Raw genomic sequence first — 26,041 nt, 5'->3', positions numbered from 1 at the left:
AGTGTTTTTACACAGAAATATGAGAACGGTTTTGCCCTGCAGCGTAAAATTGCTCCTATAAACTGAGCTGGAAGCCGACGAGGGGTCATGGCCAGGCTCCCCAAGCCCCCCCCCACAGCCTGTGGCTCCCCCAGTTGAGAGCCCAGGCCGGGTCCGCCCAGCACTCTGTGACTCAGAAGCACCCCTCTGTGGTGTCCAGGGCTGGGATCCTAACTGTGGGGACGGCCCCTCTTCAAAGGCCAAGAAGAGCCTGGAGGCCCCCACAGCTAATGCGTGTGTGAACTTGCCCCTTGGGGACCCCTGAGTCCCGAGAACAAAGCTTGCAATGGTCCCCAAGGATCTGGTGAGCTGTTTCCTGTGGTGAGGACGGCACAGGGGGCCACGCAGGAACCCCTGGCCATGCTCAGCTGGGATGCCTCGGGTAATGCCAATGCTCTTCCCATGGGACTGCGACACATCGGATGGTGTGGGGGCACCTAGGAACCCCAGACACAGTGAGATGTAGAGATTAAACTTAGATTCACCTCCTAAGCTCCAGCACTTGGCTTCCAGGCGTAATTCTGGAATAATCCATGGGAAAGCCAGGCCAGCGGCTCCACGGCAGCAAGTTTTCAGACACCGGGAGCCATGTCTCCATGAGGAATCGGAGCCAAATGCACACAGAGATGCTGGACAGTCACAGAATCAGCCGGAAAACCAGGCAAACCTGCACAGGACTACAGATGGTGGCTGACCTTGGCAGGTGGGGGCCACCGGGGTGGGCTCCTACACTCAGAGGTCCTGTCCACACTGACCACAGACCTCCTGGTGACAGTGACCTTGGTGGGTTTGCCGCGGGCCCAGGCCTCGGCCTGACAGATGCAGAAACAACCCTGAGACCATCAGCCAGGGCTTCATTCTCCCGCCAGCTCCTGGTGTGCAAACTAAACCACTTCCGTTTACGCTGACAGCAATAGACCAGATGCGCTCTGTGGGGGCCCCTGGGAGTGCCTGTGCCCCAGCCCCACCCTGGGCACTGGGTTTGCACCTGAGAGGCCTGGACACTCACGACAGATAGCTCCCTACCTGTCTGTCAGCCCACAGACACGGTGATTGGCCTTGCAGAGGAGAGGCCTGCTCAGGCCCACTACCACCTTCCTGGGATGTCCTGTGTCCTCCAGGGTCACCGTGCCTGGGTTCTCCAGGCTCAACTTGATTTTCCTCCTGCCCAGTTCCTGGGGCATTCGCTGTCACCCCACATGCCTCTAAGCACTCATGCCACCCCTCGCCAATCAGCTGGTTAACTCTACTCACCAGGGAGGCCACCGGGGATGTCCCTCTGGCCACGAAAGGTATTTGATGCCAGCGCTGGCTCCAGCTCTCCCTTGGGGGGCAGCAGGTCTCCGGCACTTTCCAGGGCAGCTCTGGGCTCCAGGCCCCCAGACTTGGGACTCCACAGAGGATAGGCAATGCACTCAAACCCACTACAAAGGGAATAGGTGGGACTGTGCTTTGGTGGATGCCGAGCTGAAGGGTAGGGACACCTGGCTGAGGGGGACACCGTGGCATAGAGGCCCTTCCTAGGAGGAGAAGGGGCTGAGGCAGGCACTGAGAGGTAAAGTTAGTGGGAAGAAGGGAGGGTGGGAGCAGGGAGCTGGTCTTGCTCTGGGACCACCTAGAACCCTGCTGCAACCCTAGTCTTCCTGCTCCTGGCTCTTTGCCCAGCCCCCACTGCCTCAGGTGCCTTTGCTTCCTCTCCACAAAATGGAGCTCATGGTGTCTGGCGGTCAGTGCCCTCAGAGTCCTGGCTGGTGTAGAGTGATGTGGAGACGGGTTTGGGTAGAGCAATTCTGGGCCATTCCTCCCTGTCCCCAGTGTCACACAGGTATTGTCCAGGGTCATCCATACTCACAACGGCGTCTGGATGGGTGTCTCTTGGCTGTCCTTATTCACTTTGAAGAAGCTGACCTCCGAATAGGCCGGGAGCTGCACGTACCTGACACCAGCTGAGATCTTCAAAACCCGGCCGTCCTCACCTTGGAAAGGGGAGAGAAGCAGGCTGTCTCAAGGAAGGAATAGAATGGGACAAGCACTGGATCTCTCCCTCCCTGGTCCTGGCCTGGACACCTGTAAGGGGCATTGCAGCAGACCTCCCATAGGAGTGATGCTGGCCCAGGCCACAACTACGTTCAACTTGAGCCCCGACCACCTTCCTGGCCTCCCCACCCCTCCTGGCCCTTGGCTGAGCCATCCACACTGCCCTGCTGGGGGGGTCTGGGCCTCATGGGACCAAGCTGAGCCTCTGGGAGAACCTTTCCTTGTTGGCTGTCCTCAGGACTTCACCTGCTCAGGGGCATGGGGGTTGTCGAGACCAGATACACAGGAGGCTTGTCTCCAGTATGGTCCTGCCTCCAGGGAGCCATCACTACCCATTACCCATCTCCCACCTCGACTCAGGGGGTGGCTCTGTCTCCCTAGTCTACACTCCCGAGGCACTCAGCACAGGGCCTGGTCATGTGGACTCTGGATCCATTGCAGGACAGCCAACAACGACACTGACCAGTGTCAGTGGAGGCCCATTGTCCAGTCCCTCTGGAAGAGGAGACATGGCAGGTGGGCCCTGCAAACACTTTGACTCAGAAGGAAAGGAGTAGAGAGCCACGGCCCACTGTGGTTTGACCAGCTTCCACTTTTAGTCAAGATGGAGTACCTGCAACCAATCCATGACCCTACTTGAAGAGACCAAAAAAGCAGACAAAATTTAATGATAATATAATGGTTTTCAAGATCCTGGACCTTAGGCAAGGACAGCAGTCCCTGAGAGATGGGGAACAAATGGTGTCGACTCCATAACTGCCCAGGTCACTATCTTAGAGAAGGTGGACTAGGTGCAGGGAGGGGACTAAGCAAGCCCAGGAACCTCCTCAGTGAGGAAATAGCTGGACATCCATGACAACAGGCATACAGCAGGAGTCCTGGAGGCCTGGAGGCAAAGAAAGAGAAGCGCAGGCCCCTCGGGTGCACAGCAGAGCACAGATCAGTGCATGAGTGTGAAGAAATGCCTAGAGGCCAGGGAAAGAGCCACTTGAGAAGGTGGCAGGGGCCGATCCTGGCAGTTTGGGAGCGGTGCTCACTCCCGTTGGCCACACTGGGCAGGGCTCTCAGAAGCTCCCATTTCAAGAGTAGGAATAATGGGCCTCAGACAGAGCTCTCCTCCACACCTAACACGTCATACAGGCAAAACCTGAGAGGATCAAAATGTCTCCAAATAAACCAACTATGCCCCAGAACAAAGCCCAAGAAGTTTTGGGAACACAGAAATATCCAGCCCCTAAATGGTAAAATTCTCAATGTCTGGCACCAATCAAAGATCGCCACACAAAGAATGCAGAAAAGCATGGTCCATAATGAGGAGGGAACGTAATCAACTAAAAGCAACCCAGAACTGACCCAGATGTTAGAATTAGCAGGAAAGGGCGCTTTTTCAAAGTTTTTATTATAACTGTATCTCATGCATTCAAAACATAAGTAGAGACACAGAAGATATAAAAACAAAGTTGAACTTCCAGAAATAAAAACTGTAAAATAAAAATACGCTGCATGTGATCAAGGACAGATTAGATATTGCAGAAAAAATATTAATGAACTTGAAAACATAGCTATGGAAGGGAAAAAGAAGAAATGAAGGTAAAGAGAGAAGAGGGAGGAAGGGGGAAGGGGAGAAAGAATCCATGAACAGTGGGGGAAACTTTGAGCGCCCTAGTACATGGGTAAGGGGGCCCCTAAAAGAGAAGAGGGAGAAGTTGTGATGGAAAAGCTATTTGAAGAAATAAAGGCTGAAAAATCCCCCCCATTTTAAAAAAGATTTATTTATTTATTTATTTATTTATTTATTTATTTATTTGAGGGGGAGGAGGGAGGGAGAGATAGAGAGCACATGAGTGGGGAAGGGGTGGAAGGAGGGGCAGAGGGAGAGGAAGAAGGAGAGGATCCCAAGCAGACTCCCTGCTGAATTCAGAGCCCAACATGAGGCTCAATCTCACTACCCAGAGATCAATACCTGAGCCAAAATCAAGAGTCAGATGTTTAACCAACTAAGCCATCCAGGAACCTCTTTCCTTTTTTCTTTTCTTTTTCTTTTTTTTAAGATTTATTTGTTTAGAAAAATTCCCAAACTTGATAAAAACTATAAAACCACAGATCTAAGAAGATCAACAGATCCCAGGCACAAGAAAAATGAAGAAAACCATACCGTGTTGCATCAAAAATAAAACTATTCAAATCAGTGATAAAAAGAAAATCTTAAAAGCAGCTAGAGAAAAAGCATGTTTGTACAGAGAAAACACGGATAAGGATGACAGCCAACTTCTCACTGGAAACAGTGCAGACAAGAAGACAATGGAACAGTGCTGCTGTACTGCTGGGAGGTGAACCAGGTTTTTTTTTGTCTGTTTGTTTGTTTGTTTGTTTTTTTGTGAACCAGGATTCTATACCTGGTAAAAAGATCTATGAAAAATGAGATTTCAATATACCACTGTCAATAATTGATAGAACAAGCAGACAGAAAAATCAGCAAGCACATGTAAACTTGATAGTATCATAAAATCCACCTGATGGATATTTATAGAATATTCTACCCAACAAAAGCAGAAATCATATTCTTCTCAAAGTGCCCATACAACATTTACCAAAATAGAACCAATGTTATTAAAAAGTCTCAATACATTGAAACGGACTGAAGAAATACAACGTGTGACTCTTAACCACAGGGACTAAGTTAGAAGTTAATTGCAGAAAGATCTCTGGAGGGATGTCTGGGTGGCTCAGTGGTTTGGTTGAGCATTTGCCTCTGGGTCAGGTCATGCATGATCCTGGGGTTCTGGGATGGAGTCCCACACTGGGCTCCCCACAGGGAGCCTGCTCCTCCCTCTGTCTATGTCTCTGCCTCTCTGTGTCTCTCATAAATAAATAAATAAAATCTTAAAAAAAAAATCTCCAGGATGCAGCTAAAGCAGTACTAAGGGTGTTCATTAATAGCAATAAACTCTTGTATTAGTAAAGAAAGGTGTGAAAGAAATGGCATTGGTTTCCATCTTAAAAACTAAAACAAAACAACAAAATTTGTTGTTACAAACAAATTAAACCCAAAGTAAGCAGAAGCAAGGAAATAATAAGACCATAATAGGAATTAATGGAATAGAAAACAGACAATAGAGAAATCAATAAAGCCAAAAGTTGATTATTTATCAATGAAACTGATAACCTGTAGCCAGACTAGTCAGGCAAAATGGAAAAGAAGACATCAATAACCCATAGTAAGAACAAAAGAGTGCATTAAAAGTGCATTAAAAGGAGAATGAGGGAATATTATGAACAAACTTATTACAATAAATCTGACAGCTTAGATGAAATGAACGAATATTCCTTCAAAGATACAAAACATGGGATACCTGGGTTGCTCAGTGGTTGGGTGGCTGCCTTTGGCTCAGGTCATGATCTCAGGGTCCTGGAATCGAGTCCCACGTCAGGCTCCCCACAGGGAGCCTGCTTCTCCCTCTGCCTATGTCTCTGCCTCTCTGTGTCTTTCATGAATAAATAAAATCTTTAAACACACACACACAAAGATACAAAACACTGAGGTTTACTTAAGAAGAAATAGATAACCGAAATAACCTTATATCCATTAAAGAAGTTGAGTAGGTAGTTATAAGTCTGCACAAAGAAACTGCAGGCCTCAATGGCCTTCATATTGAAACCTACCAAATATTTAAGAAAGAAATAATACTAATTCAATAGATTCTTCCAGAAAACTGAAGCATGAGGTCAACATTACTCTGATACCAAAACCAGACTAAGACATTATAAAAAAAAATTGGGGGGCACCTGGCTGGCTCAGTAGGTGGGTCATGTGATTCTTAATCTTGGGGTTAAAAGTTTGAGCCTCATGTTGGGTGTAGAGATTACCTAAAAATAAAATTTTTATTTTTATTTTTTTAAAAGATTTTATTTCTTCATATGAGAGAGGCAGGGAGAGAGAGGTGGAGACACAGGCAGAGGGAACAGCAGGCTCCATGCAGGGAGGTCGATGCGGGACTCAACCCCAGGTCTCTGGGATCACACCCTGGGCTGAAGGCAGATGCTCAACCACTGAGCCACCCCAGTGTCCCAAAAATAAAATTTTTAAAAAGAAAAAAAATTAAGACCAATATCCTTCATGGAGAGATATGCAAAAACTCTAAACAAAATTTTAGCAAATGGAATGCCCAGATAATTCAATGGAACAAATCACAGCCTTTCAACAAATGACACTGGGACAACTGGACATTCACATGCAAAAGAGAATGTAGTTGGCCCCTGCCTCACACCATACACAAAGGTTAACTCCAAATGGATCATAGTTGTAAATGTAAGAGCTAAAAATATAAAATTCTTAGAAGAAAATAAAATTTTCAGGACTCTGAAAGAGGCAGTCTTCTTGGATATGAAACCAACAGCACAAGCAACAAAAGAAAATAAGTGAATTGCACTTCCCCCAAATTGAAAACTTTTGTGTTCAAAGGACACCACCAAGAAACTGTAAGGCAATTCACAAAATGGGAAAAAATATTTGTAAAGCAGGTATTTGATAAGGGGATTTACAACCAGAGCATATAAAGAACTCTAAATAACAATAAAAAAAAGTTACTCATTTTTTTAAGTGGGCAAAGAGCTGAATAGATATGTCTCCAAAGAAGATATACAAATGGTCAACAAATACATAAAAAGATGCTCAATATCTTACTTGTTTGGGGAATGCAAATCAGAGCATAATGAAATGTCACTTCATACCCAGTAGGATGGCTAGAATCAAAAAGACTCATGGTAACAAATGCTAGCAAAGATGTTGATCAACCAGAGACTTCCAATGGGAATGTAAAATATTGCAAATGAAAGAAAGAAACACATTCAGACTGGAAGGGAAGAAGAAAAATCGGATATTTTTGCAGATGACATGATTCTTTATACAGAAAAATCCTAAGAAATTCTCAGCAAAACTAGCAGAGCTAGCAAATGAGTTCAGCAAGGTCAAAGGATATAAGATCAATATTTAAAAATTGATTCTAGCTTAGAAATTTCTGAAATAAAGGTAAGGAAACAATTCCTCTCATAATAGCATAAAAATAATAAATATTACACATTTATTAGTGAACAAATTACAGTTAAGTTATAACCTAACTACCAATAAATTATCATTTATTAATAAGTTTAACAAAAGAAGTGAAACACTTGCACACATAATTAGAAAACATTGGTGAGAGAAAGTAAAGATATAGATAAATGGGGAGGTGTCCCATGTTCATGGATTGGAAGATACGGTGCTATTAATGGCAGCTGTTCCTGGTCATAGTCAAAGCAATCCTTAACAAAATCCCAGCAGGCTTTTATTTTATTTTATTTTTTTAAAAAGATTTATTTATTTATTCATTCAGAGAGAGCGAGAGAGAGGCAGAGACACAGGCAGAGGGAGAAGCAGGCTCCATGCAGGAAGCCCGATGTGGGACTCGATCCCGGGTCTCCAGGATCACACCCCGGGCTGCAGGCGGCGCTAAACCGCTGAGCCACCAGGGCTGCCCCCAGCAGGCTTTTAAAAATTTTTTTTTAATAGCAAAACCTGACAAGCTGATCCTAAAAAAATTATATAAATTCGAAGTTCCCAGAATAGCCAAAACAATCTTGGAAAAGAAAGCAAAATTGGGGATGCCTGGGTGGCTCAGAGGCTGAGCATCTGCCTTTAGCTCAAGGTGTGATTCTGGAGTTCTAGGATCAAGTCCCGCATCGGGCTTCCTGCATGGAGCCTGCTTCTCCCTCTGCCTATGACTCTGCCTCTCTCTCTGTCTCTCATGAATAAATAAATAAAATCTTAAAAAGGGAAGCAGAATTGGAGGAGCCTCTAATTTTCAAACTCACAATGAAAGATGGTGTGGGGGCAGTGCAGGGACAGACACGTGGGTCAAAGCCCTCAGTCTTATAGTGAAGTGGCTGTTGACTGAGTCACCAAGGCAATTCAGTGGGGGAGAGGACAGTCTTTTCAGCACATGATGCTGGGATGATTGGACATCTCCATGAGAAAAGATGAATTTAGAATTTTATCTTACCCACAAAAATTAACTGTGAATGGATTGCAGAAACGCAAGAGCAAAACTTTTAGCAGAAAACAGGAGAATGTCTTTGTGTACATGCATCAAGCTAATCATTCCTACATGTTACCAAAATTATGACCCATAAAAGAAAGAATTGACAAATTTTGATCAAAATAAAAAACCTCTGCACTTCAGAAGGTTGCATTAAGAAAATGATGAGATGAAAGTCGCCTGGGTAACTCCATTAGTTAGGTGTCCAATTCTTGATTTCAGCTCAGGTCGTGATCTTGGGATCATGGGATTGAGTCCTGAGTTGGGCTCCTTGCTGAGCAGGGAGTTTGATTGAGATTCTCATTCTCCTTCTCCCTCTGCCCCTCCCCTCCTGTGCTCTCTCTCTCAAATCAATTAGTCTATCAGTTTTTTATTTTATTTTTTTTCAAAGATTTATTTATTTATTTATGATAGACAGAGAGAGAGAGCAGAGACACAGGAGGAGGGAGAAGCAGGCTCCATGCCAGGAGCCCGACATGGGACTTGATCCTGGGACTCCAGGATCGTGCCCTGGGCCAAAGGCAGGCACTAAACCGCTGAGCCACCCAGGGATCCCCAGCCTATCAGTTTTTAAAAAAATATTCAAAGAAAACGACAAGATGAGCCACAGCTCAAAGTATTTGCAAATATGTATCTGATAAAGGACTAGTATCCAGAATACATAAGAACTTGTATAACTGAAAAACAATAACAGCCTAATTAAAAAAAAATGGGCAGCATAGTTGGATAAACACTTTTCTAGAGAAGACACACACGTGGCTAATAAACACACGAAGAGCTACTCCACACTGTCTGTGGTGAGGGGAGTGTGACTCAGAACCTCAGTGGGATGCCCTCAATGCCCTCAGGGTGGCTGTGGATGTGAGGAAACTGAGCCTCGTGTGGCTGACGGGATTGTAGAGTGGAGTGGCCACTTTGGGAGGCAGTCTGGCAGTTTCTGTGAAAGTTCACACATAAATCTGCCAGATGATCCAGCAGCCCCACTCACCAGGGCATAACCGAGAGACAAAAAATGGAGGCTGCACAAGACACCCGCTGAAGGTTCCCAGCTGCCCAAAGTGTAAGAACTCAGAGGTGCACCAACAGACAAGCAGGGGAACCAGGCGCAGACATGGTCAGTGAAGCGCCTCAGCTAAGGATACCAGTCAGGGACACAGAGCCAGAGGCTCTGCATGGTGGGACTGCACTCACCCCACGAGCCCACAGCAGGCAAATCCATGGAGAGGGCTGGGGGGACTGGGGCTGCGGGCAGGAAGGAGTGGCATTTCTGTGGTGAAGGGAATGGTCTCAGAACCATGATGCTGCTTGTCCAACTCGGTAAATTTACTGAAAATCACAGAATCACTTAATACATGAGGATTTTGAGTGGTATAAGTGACACCACAATAAGTTGTTAAAATAAACCAATTGTGACTGTCTTTGGTCCGTGCTGCTCGTCATGGCTTGTTAGAGCTGGTTAAACTCAGGTGAACTAATGGACATTAAGAATCCTAGGCAGGCGTTTATTACTGGCCCTGGCACAGTGACCACCCAGGGGCCGATGGTTGTACTTGGGGTCGTACTTGGGTTGTACCTGCTGCCCTGGCAGGGCACCCCCCTCCGCACCAGGTGCTCGGCTCATGAGTGGGAAGGGCTCTGGGAGGTTAGCCAGTTCACCCTCTGCATCACCTCCCGGCTGATATGATTCCTCAGGCAGCAACCAAATCTACTGGAGGCCTGTCCTTCCCTGATTACCTATGGAGGACAACAGGGACTTGCCTCTCACCAGGCTGAGTGACTGGTGCCCTACAGATGCACCAGCGGTACTGAAGAGCCACCCATCCTCCTGTGAGAGGTGCAATGGCTCCAGGCTCATGCACGCATGTTGCACATTTGCACGTGCACATGCATAGGATGCACATGGTTGCCTCCTGCCAGCTGGAGGCCTCACATGCCTGCTGCCTCTCTGCCAAGGCCCTAGTGACGAGGACCTCTGAACATAGTTATCACGGGTGTCCCCATACAAGGAACCACATCTGTAACCCTGAGAACCTGAGGCCTGTTGATCTTTCTGAAAACTCAGTCACTGTCCTGGAGATGCTTACCTTTGGCCACTTCACCATTATCCTGCCACAGCTGAACACTCAGTGTGAAGGAAGACCCCTGAGCCACGTCCATCACCTCTGGACCTGTAATCACGATTCTCTTGGCTTGTGCTGGAGAGAGCAGAGCAGAGGGCAGCACAGGTGACCCGTGGGGCCCCTGCCTGAGTGACCCCCATGTGGGCCCTCCCACACCTGTATGGTTCCAGGGCTTTGCAGGAGAGGAACTGTGAGTCCCAGCACGAGCCACCTCACCAAGTGACTCAGGCAGTCACTAAGATAAGACTGTGACCCCAGCCTGAGGGTCAGTGTGACTTCTAAGCAACTTATTACAGAACTGGTCATATTAAAGAGACTTCAGAGGTCCACCACATGTTGAAGAGCGGTGAGCAACTGGCTTGTCAGCATTCGGGTTCGCACACCCTCTGGTTGGTTGGGACTCCTTGCATTGGAGTCAATGGCTCCATGTGTGCTAGATGCGGTGCTGCGGCCACCTGCTGGGGAGCAGGCCTGGCAAGGGCTCGTCCACCCACAGGCTGGACCTGCGGGGCATCCTCTGGGGTCTGAGCAGCTGGAGATGATGTTCACAGTGTCTGCTTCCCCTGTATCCCCGATGTCCCCAAGGGCAATGACCTCTGGCACAGCACAAGGTCTAGGATGTTTAAAACCAATCACTGCGAAAAGCCTGATCAAGGACATGCCAGCTAGGAGGGAGCACACACAGGCGTGCCTGCAGGGCGACAGGTGCCGGCTGCTTCATGGAGACAGTGGGGCTGGAGGGTGTCAGTTCACATGGGCGCAGCCCAGCCCTGTTCTGGGGGGACCTCCCGACACCCAGCAGGGCGAGGCCAGAGCCCACCCCAGCTGTCCTAGGCTTTCCCAGTGTTTGCTGAGACTCTGTTGGGGGGAAGCAAGGCCACGTCTCATGCCCATTGCCTGAGTCTTTCACACCCAGGGATTCGAAAACTCCTAATTTGGGGTGGGGTGGGATCTGGGTCTCTTCCCAAGGTGAAGTTACTAAGGTGCTCCTGGTGGAGCCTGCCTGAGGCTGGGGGGGGGGGGGCAGGGAGGGATCCAGGAGTCCCTCAAGGAGACTCCACCTGACCCTGGAGCTGAGGCGTCTCCCAGGCAAGGTACTCTGGGGACCTCCCTGAGGTGCACACCTGGTTGGCTCTGAGTGAGCAGCAGCACCCAGACTTGTGACCCCTAGTGGCACCTCTGTTCTAGAGTCTAATAGGAGGCTACCTGATGGGGCAACAGAGGGAAGGGCAGGTGGCCCCCAGCGAAGGTCCCTGCAGGCCGCCTACACTCCTGTCACAGTGCAGAGAGCTCAGGGAGGGGAGCTAGATGGGGTGCCATCTAGCTGCTGGTGGGGGACCCTCTGAGGCTGGCATGTCCTGCTCACAGCAGAGCTGCTGGCCTCTGAGGCCCAGCTGGGACCTCTGCTGGTCACAAACCTTTAAAAAATTTTTAAAATTATTTTATTTAAAAAAATATTTTTAAAGATTTTTAATTTATTCATTTGAAAGAGAGAGACCATGAGTGGGAAGAGGCAGAGGGAGAGGGAGCAGCTGACTCTGCGCTGAGCAGGGAGCCCAACAATGAGGCTCCATCTCAGGACCCTGAGATCGTGAATTGAGCCCATCACAAGCACTTATCAAACCTGATTGGAATATGTTTTTCCAAGGGGCTGAGGTTTTAGATCCCACTTCAGCACCCCCCAACACCTCCTGATCTAACATCTCCATGCAAGTGCCTGAAGCCACTGGAGAGACCCCACAGATGACCCAGCAAGGCCAAGGGGGAGGCAGGGGTGGGAGAGGCACCTACCCACTGGGTGACCATTGATCCACATCCCACGGTAGATGGCCCCGGAGCAGTGGGTCATGTTGCCTAGGCCACTGAAGACGTCACTGTGCCACTGTCCCTGTGGAGAGAGCCATGTGGACCCAGAGCCCACAGGGGACACTTGAGGCGCTGGGGAGGCCCACGGGGGTCTGCGCACAACCTCAGGGGCAGGGAATCACAGCGTACTGCCCTACGTGACAGTTGCTCTGCAATCGAACTGTAAGATGCCAGGGAGTTTGGGGACAAGGTACATAGATAAAATGCAAACAAAACACCGGCTCAAAACAGGCGCTTTCAGCACAAAAATCCTCCCAGCAGAGATTGCATCTGTGCGGGTGGGGACCCCGCAGTGGCAAGGCCCATCAAAGGGACCTCGGTGTTCACGAAGGACCTGTGAGGGGATGCTGGTGGCTGCACACCCTGCTCTGCCGCCCCCACAGAAAGCCTCGCTTTCTGAATCCCATGGTGGGGGAACCACGTGCAAGAGCGGTAAACGTCACGATCCTAACAGTATTTTATTTGCCTATGAATTACTCCTGTTGGAAGAAAAATCAGCCAGAAGCACATTTGCTTCTATGCACCTGTCTGTGGGAGCTAATTGGGCTCCCGTGTCCTGTCCCTGCCGTCAATGTGGGCCAGGCCATTGGTGCCCACAGGTGCTGGGGGGGCCAGGGCAGCCGAAGCTGGTGCTGACTCTCTCAGGCCCTTCAGAAGGGGGTGCCGCTGGGGCCCACGGAGCGCAGGGACAGCCCCTGAAGGCTGCAGCCCTGCAGAACTCATGCCCCAACCCCAGAGTCACTGAGCCCCGGGGCTGCAGAGCCAGGTCATGTTGAGGGGTGGAGGGGGACATCCCTGTCCAGACCCCATCACAGCTGGCCTGTGGGCCAGGGCACTGGACAACTGGCAACTGGCAGGAGAGGCTGGGCTGCAGCTGGGGTCCACGTGGGCAGGGGCAGGCTATCTCCCCGTGCCGGGAAAGGCCGGGCCATACTGCAGCCACCACACAGCCTTGCCCCTCCCACCCCAAAGCCCAGAGAGGCGCAGGGCCAACGGAGCGTGTTCTCCGGAGGCTGCATCTGGCTGTGTCCCCTGGATGTGCACTGCCATGCGCGGCTGATGTCATGTCCTCTAGGACGTGGCTCATGTGTGCAGGAAATGGGGTCAGACCAAAGTGGAGGTGAGACCCCCAGGCATCAGGGCAGAGGGGGACCCGCATCAGCCAGTGTGCCCTGCTCTATCACCCTGGACTCAGGTGGGAGCCCATCTGGCAGCCACAGAGTGGCCAGCTGACCACCTCTGAGCAGCAGCAGCGGGTGCCTGGGCCCTACCACCAGGCAGGTACATACACAGGGATGTGTGTGCATGAGTTTCTGTGTGTGTGTGTATGTGCACCTGTGCACCCGTGAGCCTATGTGAGGCGGGGCAGCGGCGCCCTCTCACCATGATGGGCAAGGTGCATTGGGTGGGAGATAGCAGTAGGAGGGTCCTACATAGGCTACTTGCTATGGGTCAAGGCGGGGGCAGCCCTGGGAGGACAGAGGGTTGCCCCAGAGCCCCCCGTTACTCTATCTGCTTGCTGGGAGGCAGAAAATGAGGCTTGGAAGTGAAGAAGTCACTGGCATGGCTTGCTTGCCGGGAACTTTCCCTCACAACACCATTCTCCACCGTGAGATTTCAACTCAGGCCACAGGACTCCCAGCCCAACAAATGCAAACCCCACAGAAGCCGAACTAAATCCACTGCCCCCAACACCCACCTTGCCCTCTGCTTAGAAACCACTGGGCTCAGTCCCCGGGCCACCATCAATAGGTGGTACAGTGAGATGTGGTCAGGATCCAAAGGAGGCCCGGACAGGGGCAGGGGCAGGGGCCCCAGGGGATGGCTGTGCCTCATAGAGAGTGAAGCCTTCACATGGGGCCCCCTGCCTTTCCCAGCCCCCTAGCTCCAGCTGCCCTCCACCCTCTGCCTTCCCAGCGGCAAGAGCTGCAGTCCTATGCCCATGACCTGGGAAGCCAGCCACCTGCCCACACATTCCAGTCTTCACTCCTGTCCCTATGTAGGTGTGCCGGGGTCTCCCCATCCTGCGGGGAGCCCGGCCACGCGTTCATATGCTCTCCCAGGTGGGAGGCTAGGATTCAAGAAGCTGGAAATTGGCTCCGGAGTTCATTCTGCATGGAGTGCCGGCTCAGCCCTGCACCTCCCTTGTCGGCTCTCTATCATGTGGCTCCAGACTCTCCAGCCAGATGGAGTGAAACCCTGCGGTACTTCCTAGTGGTTGTTGCTTCCCCATCCTTGGGGGCATCTGGGGCTCCTGGAGCCAGGAGTCCCAGGTCCCACAGATGGACGCTAATCATCAACACTCCTGGGCTCCCTCACGACCACTCAGGGGCTGACATCAGCATTGGCTGAAAAGCTCTCCAAACCGAGAGATGGCTGCAGGGCCCGTCCCCCATGTTGGCCTTCACTGTAGCTGCTGCTGCCACTAGAATGGCCACCTCTCATCTCCACTTTCCTTCTTGTCTGCCCAGCCCCCTGCAAAGGCACAGACTTGGGTGACCCCAGGAAAGAGTGGATGCATGGGTCATTCCACACTGGAGCTTCAGGGACAGCTTGTGGGCACAGAGTGAAGCCTGCTAAGTGGCTGTAAATGTGCCGTGGGGCCATGGCACCCCTGCACCCACGCAGTGCGCTATCAACATGTTTTCCCTGGTCATTTCAAGTCAGGCGACCTGTCCTCGCGCTGCTGGAACCTCTGGGAAGCTGGGTATTCACAGCTTTAATGCAGAACTTACCCAGGACAAACATGCTCCAGTGCACAATGTACCTCACCCAGCAGCCAGGAATCTTTTCTAATTAATGGTATAAATCATACCTTTGAAAATTCTGCCCTTTCTCAGCTGACTTGCACCCAAAAGCATCTCACGGAGGCAGCCGGGGGTGGGGTGGGGGCGCATTCCATTGGAGCGGGCTCCCTCTGCTATCCCTGCCCCTGCCTGCCCAGGGGAGGGCTCATGCACCGCAGGTGTGATGCGGGAAGCGGGGATGAGGCCTGTGTCCACATCACAAAGACTGGCGGGACAGGGTCCAATTGTTAGGGAGCCATCCTGCGGGATGATGGTGAGGCGCACCCATCACCCTGCAGGTGCTGGGGTGCCCCCAGGACTCAGGGGATGCAGCAGACTCTGCGGCTAGGCCTGCTTCTGAGTGCCCAAAGCTCCCAGGATAGTTGGGCTGCTGGGATGAGAGACCCCTTGGGTGGGTGGGAATAAATTGTGATAAGTATTTGACTTTCTTCTCATTTTAGGGAGCTTCTCCAACTGCGTGCCACCCTCCCCCCATGCCCTCTGGTGCTCGCAGGCAGACACACACTCTCCAGCCTGGTACACCGGTCACTTCCTGCCTCCAGCCCTCCCCGGGCACCAGGGTTTGACTGGCCAGGAAGGCCCAAGGGCCTGACTCTTCCGTGTCTGCCTCAGATGGTATTCACTGCCTCCCCATCATTGCCAAATCTTGGAGTCGGAGTAGGTGAGGTCACAAACTTGTAGACCAGGTGGGGTGGCCTGGGGTCTGGTCACATGAGGACATGGGGACCTGGATCCCTGTCTTGGGGGGTGGCCTGCAGAGGTGGCAGTGGCCACACAGGCTCATGTGTCAGTGGCATGGGTGTGCATCCTGCTCATCAGCCTCCCAAACAATAGTGGGGTCACGGGGGGTCAGTGTCTGACCTCCATGACCCTGGTTGTAAATTCCTCAGATTTCAAAGTGTGAACTGGGGCGCTCGCTGCCTTTCCACGCCTGTTTCTGATGTCTGTTGACATATGAACCCCATGAGGATGTGGAGCCTGGCACTGGTTCCCGCGATGGCTCTGCAGTCTAGCCCTACCCCCACACATGCTTGAACGGGCCCGGAGGCTTCTATGGTCCTTGTGTGCAGTGCACCTCATTCCTGGACTGGGAAGGGTGGTGTGAGGACATAAAGGCCCCTGGCGTTCCTGAAGACACACAGGTAAGGACAACGGAAGCTGGGAGCCGTCAGCAGGTGAAGACGCACATAAGGCCAGCCACCTGCTCCATGTGGCAAGCAGGTGTACCAACCAGCAGGCCTCCCTCTGGGAAAGCCAACACAAAGAACACAGCCAATGTGCATGGAGCAGCACCAGGGACAGCCCGGAAGCCAGCAGCTTCTAGCGGGGACCACACGACAGCCATGCAGGAATGGTGTGCTGTGCAAACAAGCACCGAAGTTCACCAACAGCTTGGGCATGTGGCATGTCTCCACATGCAGGGATTCCTGAGTGCTGCCCCAGCCCGTGGGGGTCACCGTGCTGTGGCCATGTCCTGGGAGGAGCTGCTGGGCTTGCCCACCCCCAAGTCCCGTGGAGACGGAGGTAGCATGGAAGGTCAGCAAGTGCAAGCTGGGGGCCCTGAAGTAACCCGCACAGACCCTCAGGGAGTAGCAGGGGCAGGAGATGCTCTCTTCAGGGTGAGCGACTTACAACCACCAGCCCCCTCCTGACCTGTGGCTCCTGTCAGGAGAGAGAGAGAAGCCATGCTGGCCTTGAGACACACTGTTTTATGTCTGGAGGGGAGACGCTGTAATATTTTTAAGAGTGGATTTTTTCTAGGACTAATTTTTAAAAGGCTCATTACAGCGGCCTGCATCCAGGAGTACTGGTGATGGGAAGCAGGGACAGTGTGGTAGAGGCACCCCTGCCACTGGGAAGGAGACTTTGCTGCACAGGGGTCTCAGTCCCTTGCCCCATGGGGCCCTGCAGCACCCACCTCTCTTGGGACTCCTCCTCCCTCAGGTCTGGCAAGTTCTGTCAGACTCAGCTGATGTAGGACATGGTTGAGGGACAGCTCGTGTTGAGGGGGTGCCCAGAGCAGCTTTCTGGACATCTCAGGGTTGAAGAGGGTGGGAGTCTACACTCCCAGGGAGGAAATGAAGAAATGCAGGAATCCTGCTACACCTGCTGGCACAAGAATGTTTCTGATTCCCAGCGCATGTGGTGAAGCCAGTGCTCCCCAGGTGAGAGCAGCTGTGAATGCCGGCAGTCCAGCCAAGGGATACATGGGGAAGGAGGGTGAGGCCGCGCAGAAGCCCAGCAAGCACGGAGGGAGGCTGCATCCCCGACAGTAGCCATTCTTGTGAATGGCATCAGAACATGCAGGGACAACTGTTTTCAAGAGCAGGAAAGGACAAGTGCAGGCAAGGGTGTGGATGGATCGGAACCCTGTGCGCAGCTCCAGGAAGAAAAATGGTGCAGCCGCCAGGGCAGGCGGTGTGGAGCTCCCCAGAAATCAAGCAGGGCACTGCCATGTGGTCCAGAAGGTCCTCTCCTGGGTCAACACCCTGAAGACCTGGACGCAGGGCTGAGAGCTGTGTGCTTACCCACGGTCACGGCAGCATTGCTCACAGGAGCCAAGTGGGGGAGGCAACCCAGGTGTCCATCGCTGGATGGATGGGTGTGCAGAACAGGGTCCCTCCCGACGACGGAACATGGTCCAGCCTTAGAAACGAAGGAGCACGATGAACCTCAGGGAGTTCATGCTCCTGAAATAAGCCTGTCCCCAAGGACGGGTCCGAAGGCCTCCCTGCAGTGCAGTCCCCGGGGGGTCAGATGCCTCGAGACAGGAAGTGGCAGGTTGGGTGCCAGGAGCCGGGGGGCTCCTAGAGAGTCCGTCTGGGAGGATGGAAAGTTCTGGAGACAGGGTGGTGACGGGCACACAACAGCGTCCATGTGCTTCACGCCTCTGAACTGTATGCTTGGCAGTTACAGCCATAAATTTTGTTAGGTGTATTTTACGATGCAGGTGTTTTCCAAAGGCCGACTGTTTGCCTAGTGAGAGCGCGGGGAACGGCCGCGCCCTCCCGGGAGATGCGCCCGAGGGCCGTGCCCCACTCCCTCCAGCAGCGCCCCGTCTATGGGTGACTCTTGATGACCGGAGGTCGGAGGTCAGGCGAGAGGTGTCTCCACAGCATGGAGAGGCCTGCACCTTCCCCATGGGCCAGGCCTGGCAACAGACTGTGTGCCAAGTGTCCCTGGTGGCCCTGGACATGCTGGCAGCGGCAAGCGCATGTGTCTGAGGTCACTGTGTGGCTGCAGCCTGACCCCACTGCTCTCCTGGGCGTGGCCCTTCTCCCCGCCCCATCTGCACAGGCCTCTGGAAGCCGGTTTCAACAGCGGCTGGAGGGCAGAGGAATGCCGCAAGGAACCCAGCACTGGCCCTCTGTCCAGGACCCAGGTGCCACTCAGGACTGCAGGTGAGGTGGCTGCTTGCATCCCTGCCATCTTGTGTGGCCAGGGGCTGCCCACACAGCAGTCCCCCAGCAGTGCTCTGAGCTGCAAGTGGCAGGCTGGTTGTCCAAGGTCCTGGGGCACAAGGTTCTGGAAGGTTGGGACGCCGCCAGGCAAATGGGAATGCAGGCAGATGCAAGTCTGCATCCTGGGGAGATGCGGCTGAAGACCAAGCTTCCATGCTCACTCATGTGGGAGGTGCCCCATGTTGAGGACACGCATCCCTTGAGGGCGTGTGGAGGGTCCCAAGGTCTGCAGGCTGGGATGGTACAGCTCGTGACACTGAATTTGGGTGTTGCTCTGTGAAGAAGCAGCTTGGCCTTGGAGAGCTGCAGCCCCAGTCGGTTCCTTCTGCAACCCTGCTCCCAGTGGTCAAGCTGGAGCAAAATGTCTCCTAAGTGGGAGAAACCCCTGCAAGGCCTGACTGGGCCACACTGCTGGTGGGCCTGGGCTGCCCCCTGGTGGACTGCTGGGCAGGTGATGGGCGCCACGGGTGGGGTGTGGAAGGCTGCTGTCCTAGTCCTGTCCCCCTCTAGCTGACCCATGATTTGCAGAGAAGGCCTGTGGGGTGTGTGTGGGGGGCAGCCACACCCCTCGGTGAGGCCCTGCAGGCAGCGGGGGGGGGGGGGGGGCGGGCGGGGCGGGCAGAGGGCCAGACAAGCCCCTGGAGCAGGGCAGAGCTGGGGGCTCCAAGCAACGAGATGCTCCCTCTGCTTGCCCTGTCTGGCCGAGGGGACCTACCTAGGGCCAAGGTCGTGCCAGTTGCTTCTTAATCTCACTTGGGCTCCGGCTGGAGCTCCCTCCTCCACTCTGGGGCTGAGGACAGAGCCTGGTGCCCATGCTGTGAAGCCTCATGGCTGAGTTCTCACAGTTCTGGTGGTGCGCACCGGGAACTTGCCTGTGTCCACCCCAGCCCCTGGAGCTGTGGCTGTGCATGTTTGTGGAGATGACTCCCGGTGTGGGGGGATGGCAGTGGGAGCCTGTGCTGTCCCTACAGGCTGCACAGATGTCCCCTCGAAGAGATGCACCCCCTTGAGCTTATGTTGGACGCCAGGCCTTGCCAACTGCCCTGACCCGGCCTGGGTGTTGTCTTACACAAGCTGAGCTTGTTTTATGAGCAGGGAAGGCAGCTGTTTGGGGCTTTCAATGCTCTAGCTGGTATCTGAGCAGGCCGGGCAGACACTTGCGGCTCTCCACCAGCTGCCCCCAGCCACTCTGTCTCAACAAGGTGGCCAGTGATCAATCGGTTTATCGCCTTTCACCCTCCCTTACTGGGTCTGTGTTGCAGGAGCTGGACCCCTCATGGACTCCACTGGTACCCACTGCGCCGCTCGCCAGCAGTAGGCCCTGCGTGAACAGCCGTGTGCAGCATCTGGGCCTGTGGCCCGATTTGGTGGATGCGTCACAGCCACCAAGGCGAGGTCACCGCACGCCATGATGCTCCATCCCCAACGAGCCCTGCTGCATGGGCAGGGGCCTCAGATCTATCTCTGGGGGTGTTTCCAGGGCCACCTGTGCGTTTGCTGCTGCTGCATTTCTGCTTTTACCCCTTTGAGCACATCACCGCCTTTCCCCAGCTACGTATTTCCACGGTGACGGACTGGTGTAGTTCCTGCCTCCTGATGAGATTCTGCTCCAGGCACTGCCACCTTCTGATGCTCAAGTCCAAAACCCGGAAGTCACCCTCGCTTCTCCTCTTGCCTTTGCCTCAACATCCAACCTGCCAGCAAGACTAGCTTCTCCACCTCTGAGCCATTCCAATGCTGTTCTCTGAACTCCCACCTCTCCTGACACGGCAGTGCCTTCCCAACAAGAGCTGGAAGGACCTCTCAGACACTGAGACCGGACTGCCGCTTCTTTGCAGGGCCTCCCGGGCCCTCCCGGAGCCCTTGGCTGGCCATGCCGGCTCCTCCTGCTGCCCTTCCTACCCTGCCCTCACTCCTCGGTGGTGGTGGGGGCTCTTGTCATCATTTACAGTGGTGGTGGGGGCTCTTGTTATCACTTAGGCCTCGGCTCAAAGAATGACACCCGAGAGAGGACGGCTGGACCTGTGGCTACCCCGCTGCCTGAAGAACCAATGGGGTTACTTGTCACTCCAGCCACCAACTAGCTGAGGCAGGAGCCAGCACTTCACGAGACCCACATCTCTGGCTCCTGCTCCATCGGCTCCTGGCTGGGCACGTGGCCAGTGTCTGATGAGAAAAATGAATGATGGATGCTGGGGTCCCAGTAGTGGCTTTGGATCTGCCTGGACTCTTCCCAACTCCCGTGAGACTCAAGGGTAGTGCCTGCTGCAAGGAGGGGTGGGTGTCCTCACCCGCTTTCCTGTGTTATCAGGGCGGGCATTTCTCATCAAAAGCTCTTCACCAGCCCTGAGGGCATCCTCAAGCGCCCAAGAAATGTCACTCCATTCCCACAGGTGATAGCACAGTTTGCGGGCACCTCAGGAGCCAGACAGATAAGGTGTGAGCTGGGGCCCTTCCCTCCCTTCCTCATCATGCAAGTGGGGTGTGCCACCCCCCCTCCCTGTTCCTTGGGTGGAGGAGTAGTACTGACATGCAGCACGAGGACGCCCGGGTGGCACAAGTACCCCAGCAGGGCCCCCGAGAGCCCAGTGTCCTGCCACGTTCCCAGTACCTCGTAGGTGGAGCCGTCAGCACGGCAGAGCACCCCATGCCCCTGACGCCGGTCCTGGACCCAGTTGCCTTCATACTTGTCACCATTCCTGGGGACACAAACATGGGCTGCTCTCAGACCGGGGAGAGCCAGGTGGTGGCGCTGACTCAGACCCACTCCTCCGACCGGGGCTCAGCATGTGCCACCCGGACGGAGGCAAAAATAGGCCCCGAGCAGATGGCGTAAGCTCCTGTCTTGCCAGGGCCCACGGTAGAGGGGCAGGAGGCCTTGGCGCTCGGTGGGGAGTGATGGCAGCCGGCCCCTGGCCCCCGCTCGCCTGGCCCCCAGGTGTGTAAGACTTGGACAGGCTACTGGAGAAGAACAGTAGGTATGAACCTGCACATTGCCATGGCAGCATGAAGAGGTGGCCCACTGTGTCCTGCAGTGCCTGAGAGCCTCTGTCTCTCCTGCGTGGACCCTGCATGCCACCCAAGCTTCCAGGAGGTATTTACTAGGGGGAGTCAAGATTTTCTCTACCAGACACCTTAATAACCAATGTCAATAATTAAGAAAGTGTGGAATCCCAAATCTTGAAGACATGCTGAGGCCAGGACAGACTGTGGGATGGCATACTCACTGGAAGACCATGTGCCCTTGGCCATGCCGCTTGTTGTCATGGAATGACCCCCAGTAGGCTTGTCCGTCCGGATCCACCAGATGCCCATGTCCTAGGGAGGGAGCCCAGGGCACTGAGTGTCACCTCCTGCATCTTCTGGGGGGGGGGGGGGGACCCTGCTTCCCTGAGGCGGCTTTGTAAGCTCCCCCACCCAGAGAGTGGCAATAGGTTTGGAAGAAAGCTGGGGTGAGCGCGCTTCCAGGAATCAGGTTGCCCTCCGAGGCCAGGGCTGCCCAGGCAGGAATGGCACTGTGACCCCCATGCCAGGATGCCAGGGGAAGGTCCCCCAGGCCCTAGCATCTGAGGCTGGCATGCCTGCCATCTGGCTTGGCCATCAAGGGTGTACAGGTAAGTCTACAGGAAACCTGCACCTCACAGAGGCCCAGTGCTGGGCCTCCAGTGACAACTCAGAGGCCCTGGGTCTAAAGGCCAGAGGCCAGGGGTGCCTGGGGGGCTCAGCTGGTTGAAGGTCTGACTCTTGGTTTGGGCTCAGGTCATGGTCTCAGGGTTGTGAGATCCAGCTATGCATCAAGCTCCGTGCTTGGCAGGGAGTCTGCTTGGGATTCTCTCTCTTGCTCTCCCTCTGCCCCTCCTCCTGCTTGTACATCTCTCTCTCTAAAATAAACAACAACAAAAAAAAAAGTAAAAGAAAAATAAATAAAATAAACAAGTAAATCTAAAAAAAAAAAAAAAAAAAAAAGGGGATCCCTGGCTCAACAGTTTACCGCCTGCCTTCAGCCCAGGGTGTGATCCTGGAGACCTGGGACTGAGTTCCATGTTGGGCTCCCTGCACGGAGCCTGCTTCTCCCTCTGCCTGTGTCTCTGTCTCTCTCTCTCTCTGTGTGTCTCTCATGAATAAAAAAATAAAATCTTAAAAGAAAAAAAAAAGAAAAGAAAACAAAGACCAGAGGACACACTCGTGAGAAGAGGGCTTCACTGTATGGTTCAGGACAGCCAGAAACACAGCATATCCTCCCACATGAGTGGACCCTGGAAAGGCATCGTTGGACCTTGTGGCCGCTTGGCTTGCTTCTGGATGTTGGTCTTCAGAACAGTGAGCATTTCGGTCTTTGGGCTGCCAGGGATGCATAGGCTGCATCCCTATCCCCCAGGGCAGGGTCTGCAGTCCTCCAAGTGTGGCCTCCTGACCGGCTTTATCCAGCAGCATGTCCTCAGGGGACTTACAGCTTCTCACCCCGCAGGAGCTCCAAGCCCACCAGCCCTGCTCAAGTATCTGCGACCTCCACTGTAGGGGTGACCCCATGTGAGGCCAGAAGCCTTGCCCAGCCGAGCTGGGGAGACTGCTGACCTCCAGGATTGTGGGTAAATAATAAAATGGCAGTTGTTCTGAGCTGCTAGATTTTAACCACAGCAGTGGTGAACTGATGCATGACCTGCGGTCACAGCCACAGTGGCAGGGTCCCCAGGCCACAGCTCCACCCAGAACTAGGAGTGGTTGTGGGTTGCAGGGAACAAAGCACTCCCCATCTGACTGGTGGACGTCAGCCTCCCTGGGCAGGCACAGATTTCCGAGCCCCGCCAGGTGCCCCAGGTCAGACCTTGGGGAGGGGTGCTGGGGCCCAGGGCTCCCCATGAAGTGCCCTGCCACATTCAGCAAGTTCTTGTAGGCATCATACCTTCTCTGGCGCCGTGGGAGAGCTCCCCTTCGTAATGTCCTCCAGCTTTGTACTTCATGATGCCGTGTCCTTGAGGCTCTCCCAAAACAAACTGTCCAGAATAGGTGTTCCCTGGTGCAGAAGAGGAGCAGGGGGCATGTTCAGGGTTAGTGCTGCTACCTGTGTCCCCTGTGGGCTGACAATCAAACCCCTCCTGCCCTGTTCAATGGTGGCAGCGAGTACCGTGTCAGAACAGGTGAGGGTATCTCTTTATCTCCTATTTACCTTGGCTAATGAGAGAAAACAGGATCACGTGGGTTTGGTCCTGCCCTCCTGGCTCCTGCAGGGGTGGCAATGCCCTCTGCTCATAGTGGGTGGGTGCAGACCCCCGTCCTATGACGACCCTCTCTGTGGCATCTAGGTGCCCAAGGGCAAAGGTCTCTCTGGGTCAGAGTCTGGGGGGTGGGCCTTCTGTCCATGGAGAACCAGCCCCTATGTTGGCCTGGGGAGGTCTGTGAGTGGTCACCCCTGCCCTAAGCTAGCACGCTGCTGATACAGGATACCTTATGGAAACCAGGATGCACTTCCCAGATAGAGAGGTGCCTTCTGCATCCAGATGCCAGGGACAACTTACAGCAAAGACGGTTTACAAGAAAGGAGCTGAGACCCATCCCCATTGCTCACCTGCACCTGTCCCCACTGCTCACCTGATGAGGCCCAGAGCCGGCAGCCTTCCCCTGTGATCTCCCCGTCTACAAACTCGCCTTCATAATAACTCCCATCTTTAAATAGCAGCTTCCCCCAACCTGTGGAAAGAAATCACGACGTGAGGTCAGACCAGAGTCAGAGAAACCCCTAGTGTCCATGTGTGGTGGGACTCGTTTCTCAGTGGAAAGAGCTGGGCTTTGGAGTTCTCAGGTCTGTGTGTGGCTCTGCTGCTTGTCCCACACCTGCTCTCTGCAAACTCACCCACATGCATGTTCATCAACATTCTTGAAACAGGATTATCTCAGCCAGGATGACAGCGGGGCCATCAAAGTGCAGGGAGAGCCCAGCCCAACCTCTTCAGAGGGGACTCTACGCTCACCTGGCCTCCATCAGCACCGGGGCCGAAGGAAACGGCATCTGTGGGCACTCAAGAAAACATTTAAAAAGGGGGAACCAGGGGCAGCCCGGGTGGCTCAGTGGTTTAGCGCTGCCTTCAGCCCAGGGTGTGATCCTGGAGACCTGGGATCGAGTCCCATGTCAGGCTTCCTGCATGGAGCCTGCTTCTCCCTCTGCCTGTGTCTCTCATAGATAAATTCTTAAAAAAAAAAAAAAAAATGCGGGGTGGGGGGGGGGGGTCCACTCTGTCCAGGCCAGGCTCTGGCAAGCATCTCAGACATGAGGCTCCATGCCTGGCTCAGAGGAGAAGCAGAGATTTCAGACACAAGCCAGAAACATCTGTGTGGCAACAACACAAGTCAAAAGGTTAAAAATACAGAAAAATACTGGCAGCCAGCAGACACAAAGAGCTCACGTAAGAAAATGCTGAAAGACCAATTCTCCAGGAGAAAAGTGGGCAGAGGACATACACGGGCAGAACCGCAAACAGACACGAGACTGTGAGCGTGAACCCGGGAAAGTCTGGGCCTACCCTGGGGAGCACTCCAGAGGCTCTTACTTGGTACTTTCTCTCCCATGATACTGAGATTTTCTACAAAAGTAATCTCTTTTTAAAAAGGCTTTTTAAGTTCAATTTAGGTAACATAGACTGTGTTTTAGTTTCTGGGGTAGAATTTAATGATTCATCAGTTGCACGTAACATCTGGTGCTCATCCCATCACAGGCTGTCCTCAGTGCCTGTCCCCCAGGGTCCCCATCTCCTACCCGCTTCCCTCCAGTGACCCTCAGTGTGTTTCCTATGATTAAGAGTCTCCCATGGTTTGCCTCCCTTTCTGTTTCATCTTATTTTAGCTTTCCTTCCCTTCCCCTGCATTCATCTTTTTTGTTTCTTAAATTCTACATATGAGTGAAATCATGTGGTATTTGTCTTTCTCTGAGTTATTTCACTAGTATAATACCCTCTAGTTCCATCCACGACTTTACAAATGGTAAGATTTCAAAGTTTTTCATGGCTAAGTAGGATTCTGGTGATAGACCACCTCTTCTCTAACCACTCATCTGTGGATGAATATCTGGGATCTTCCACAGTTTGGCTCTTGTTGACATTGCTGCTGTAAACATTGGGGTACAGGTGCCCCTTGGAATCACTATGTTTGTATCTTTCTGATAAATACAAAAGTGGGTAATATCTTACTCATCAAACATAAACCATAAAGGCAATTTTCACTTTGGCAAAGACAGACTAACACTCAGGGGAGGATTTCTAAGTGGAGGCTTCCCTTGCCCAGGGTGCCCCAGAGCCCAGGAGAAGGCCACTGACCAGGGGTCTTGCAGGGCTGCCAGCCACAGGCAGCCTGGGATGTGCTGCATTGTGAGCTGCAAGGCCCACTACAGGGAATGGCCTTTGGTGGGTACCAGTGAGAGGAGGTATGGGGGCCCAGGCTCCCCAAGGACATGGGCTGTCGGTGCAAGGGGCAGCTGTGGGAACAGGCCAGAGACAGTTCTCACCGTGTTTCTTTCCTCCTTTCCATTCTCCTTCATATCGAAAGAAAGAGTTCGGGTACACGTAGACACCATACCCTGAATGTTGAAAAGGTGGATGGTGAGCACATGGTGCCACAGGTGACCTGGCTGACGACTGGGCACCGAG

At 53.2% G+C, this 26,041-nt stretch overlaps 1 protein-coding gene across 11 annotated transcripts in view; it reads right to left on the bottom strand.

Moving 5' to 3' along the window:
* The window catches only part of MORN1 (MORN repeat containing 1), a 51,477-nt gene that overhangs the window by 23,987 nt on the left and 1,449 nt on the right, over positions 1-26,041 (bottom strand). For all 11 annotated transcript variants that reach the window (XR_013376235.1, XM_077891550.1, XM_077891551.1 and 8 more), the window contains exons 2-10: positions 25,900-25,971; positions 23,994-24,092; positions 23,308-23,418; positions 21,632-21,722; positions 21,016-21,103; positions 12,062-12,158; positions 10,235-10,345; positions 1,892-2,015; positions 1,294-1,463 (exon numbers count right to left, since the gene is read on the bottom strand). Coding sequence is in view for 10 of the 11 variants with exons in the window: in XM_077891550.1 (XP_077747676.1) it covers positions 1,294-1,463; positions 1,892-2,015; positions 10,235-10,345; positions 12,062-12,158; positions 21,016-21,103; positions 21,632-21,722; positions 23,308-23,418; positions 23,994-24,092; positions 25,900-25,971 (963 nt within the window). In the remaining variant the exon portion in view is untranslated. The remainder of the gene's footprint in view (positions 1-1,293; positions 1,464-1,891; positions 2,016-10,234; positions 10,346-12,061; positions 12,159-21,015; positions 21,104-21,631; positions 21,723-23,307; positions 23,419-23,993; positions 24,093-25,899; positions 25,972-26,041) is intronic.

This window comes from Canis aureus, chromosome 3, assembly GCF_053574225.1.
Source record: "Canis aureus isolate CA01 chromosome 3, VMU_Caureus_v.1.0, whole genome shotgun sequence".
NCBI lineage: Eukaryota > Metazoa > Chordata > Mammalia > Carnivora > Canidae > Canis > Canis aureus.
Note: the sequence above shows the minus strand (reverse complement) of the source record. Positions and strands in the feature narration are given on the sequence as shown.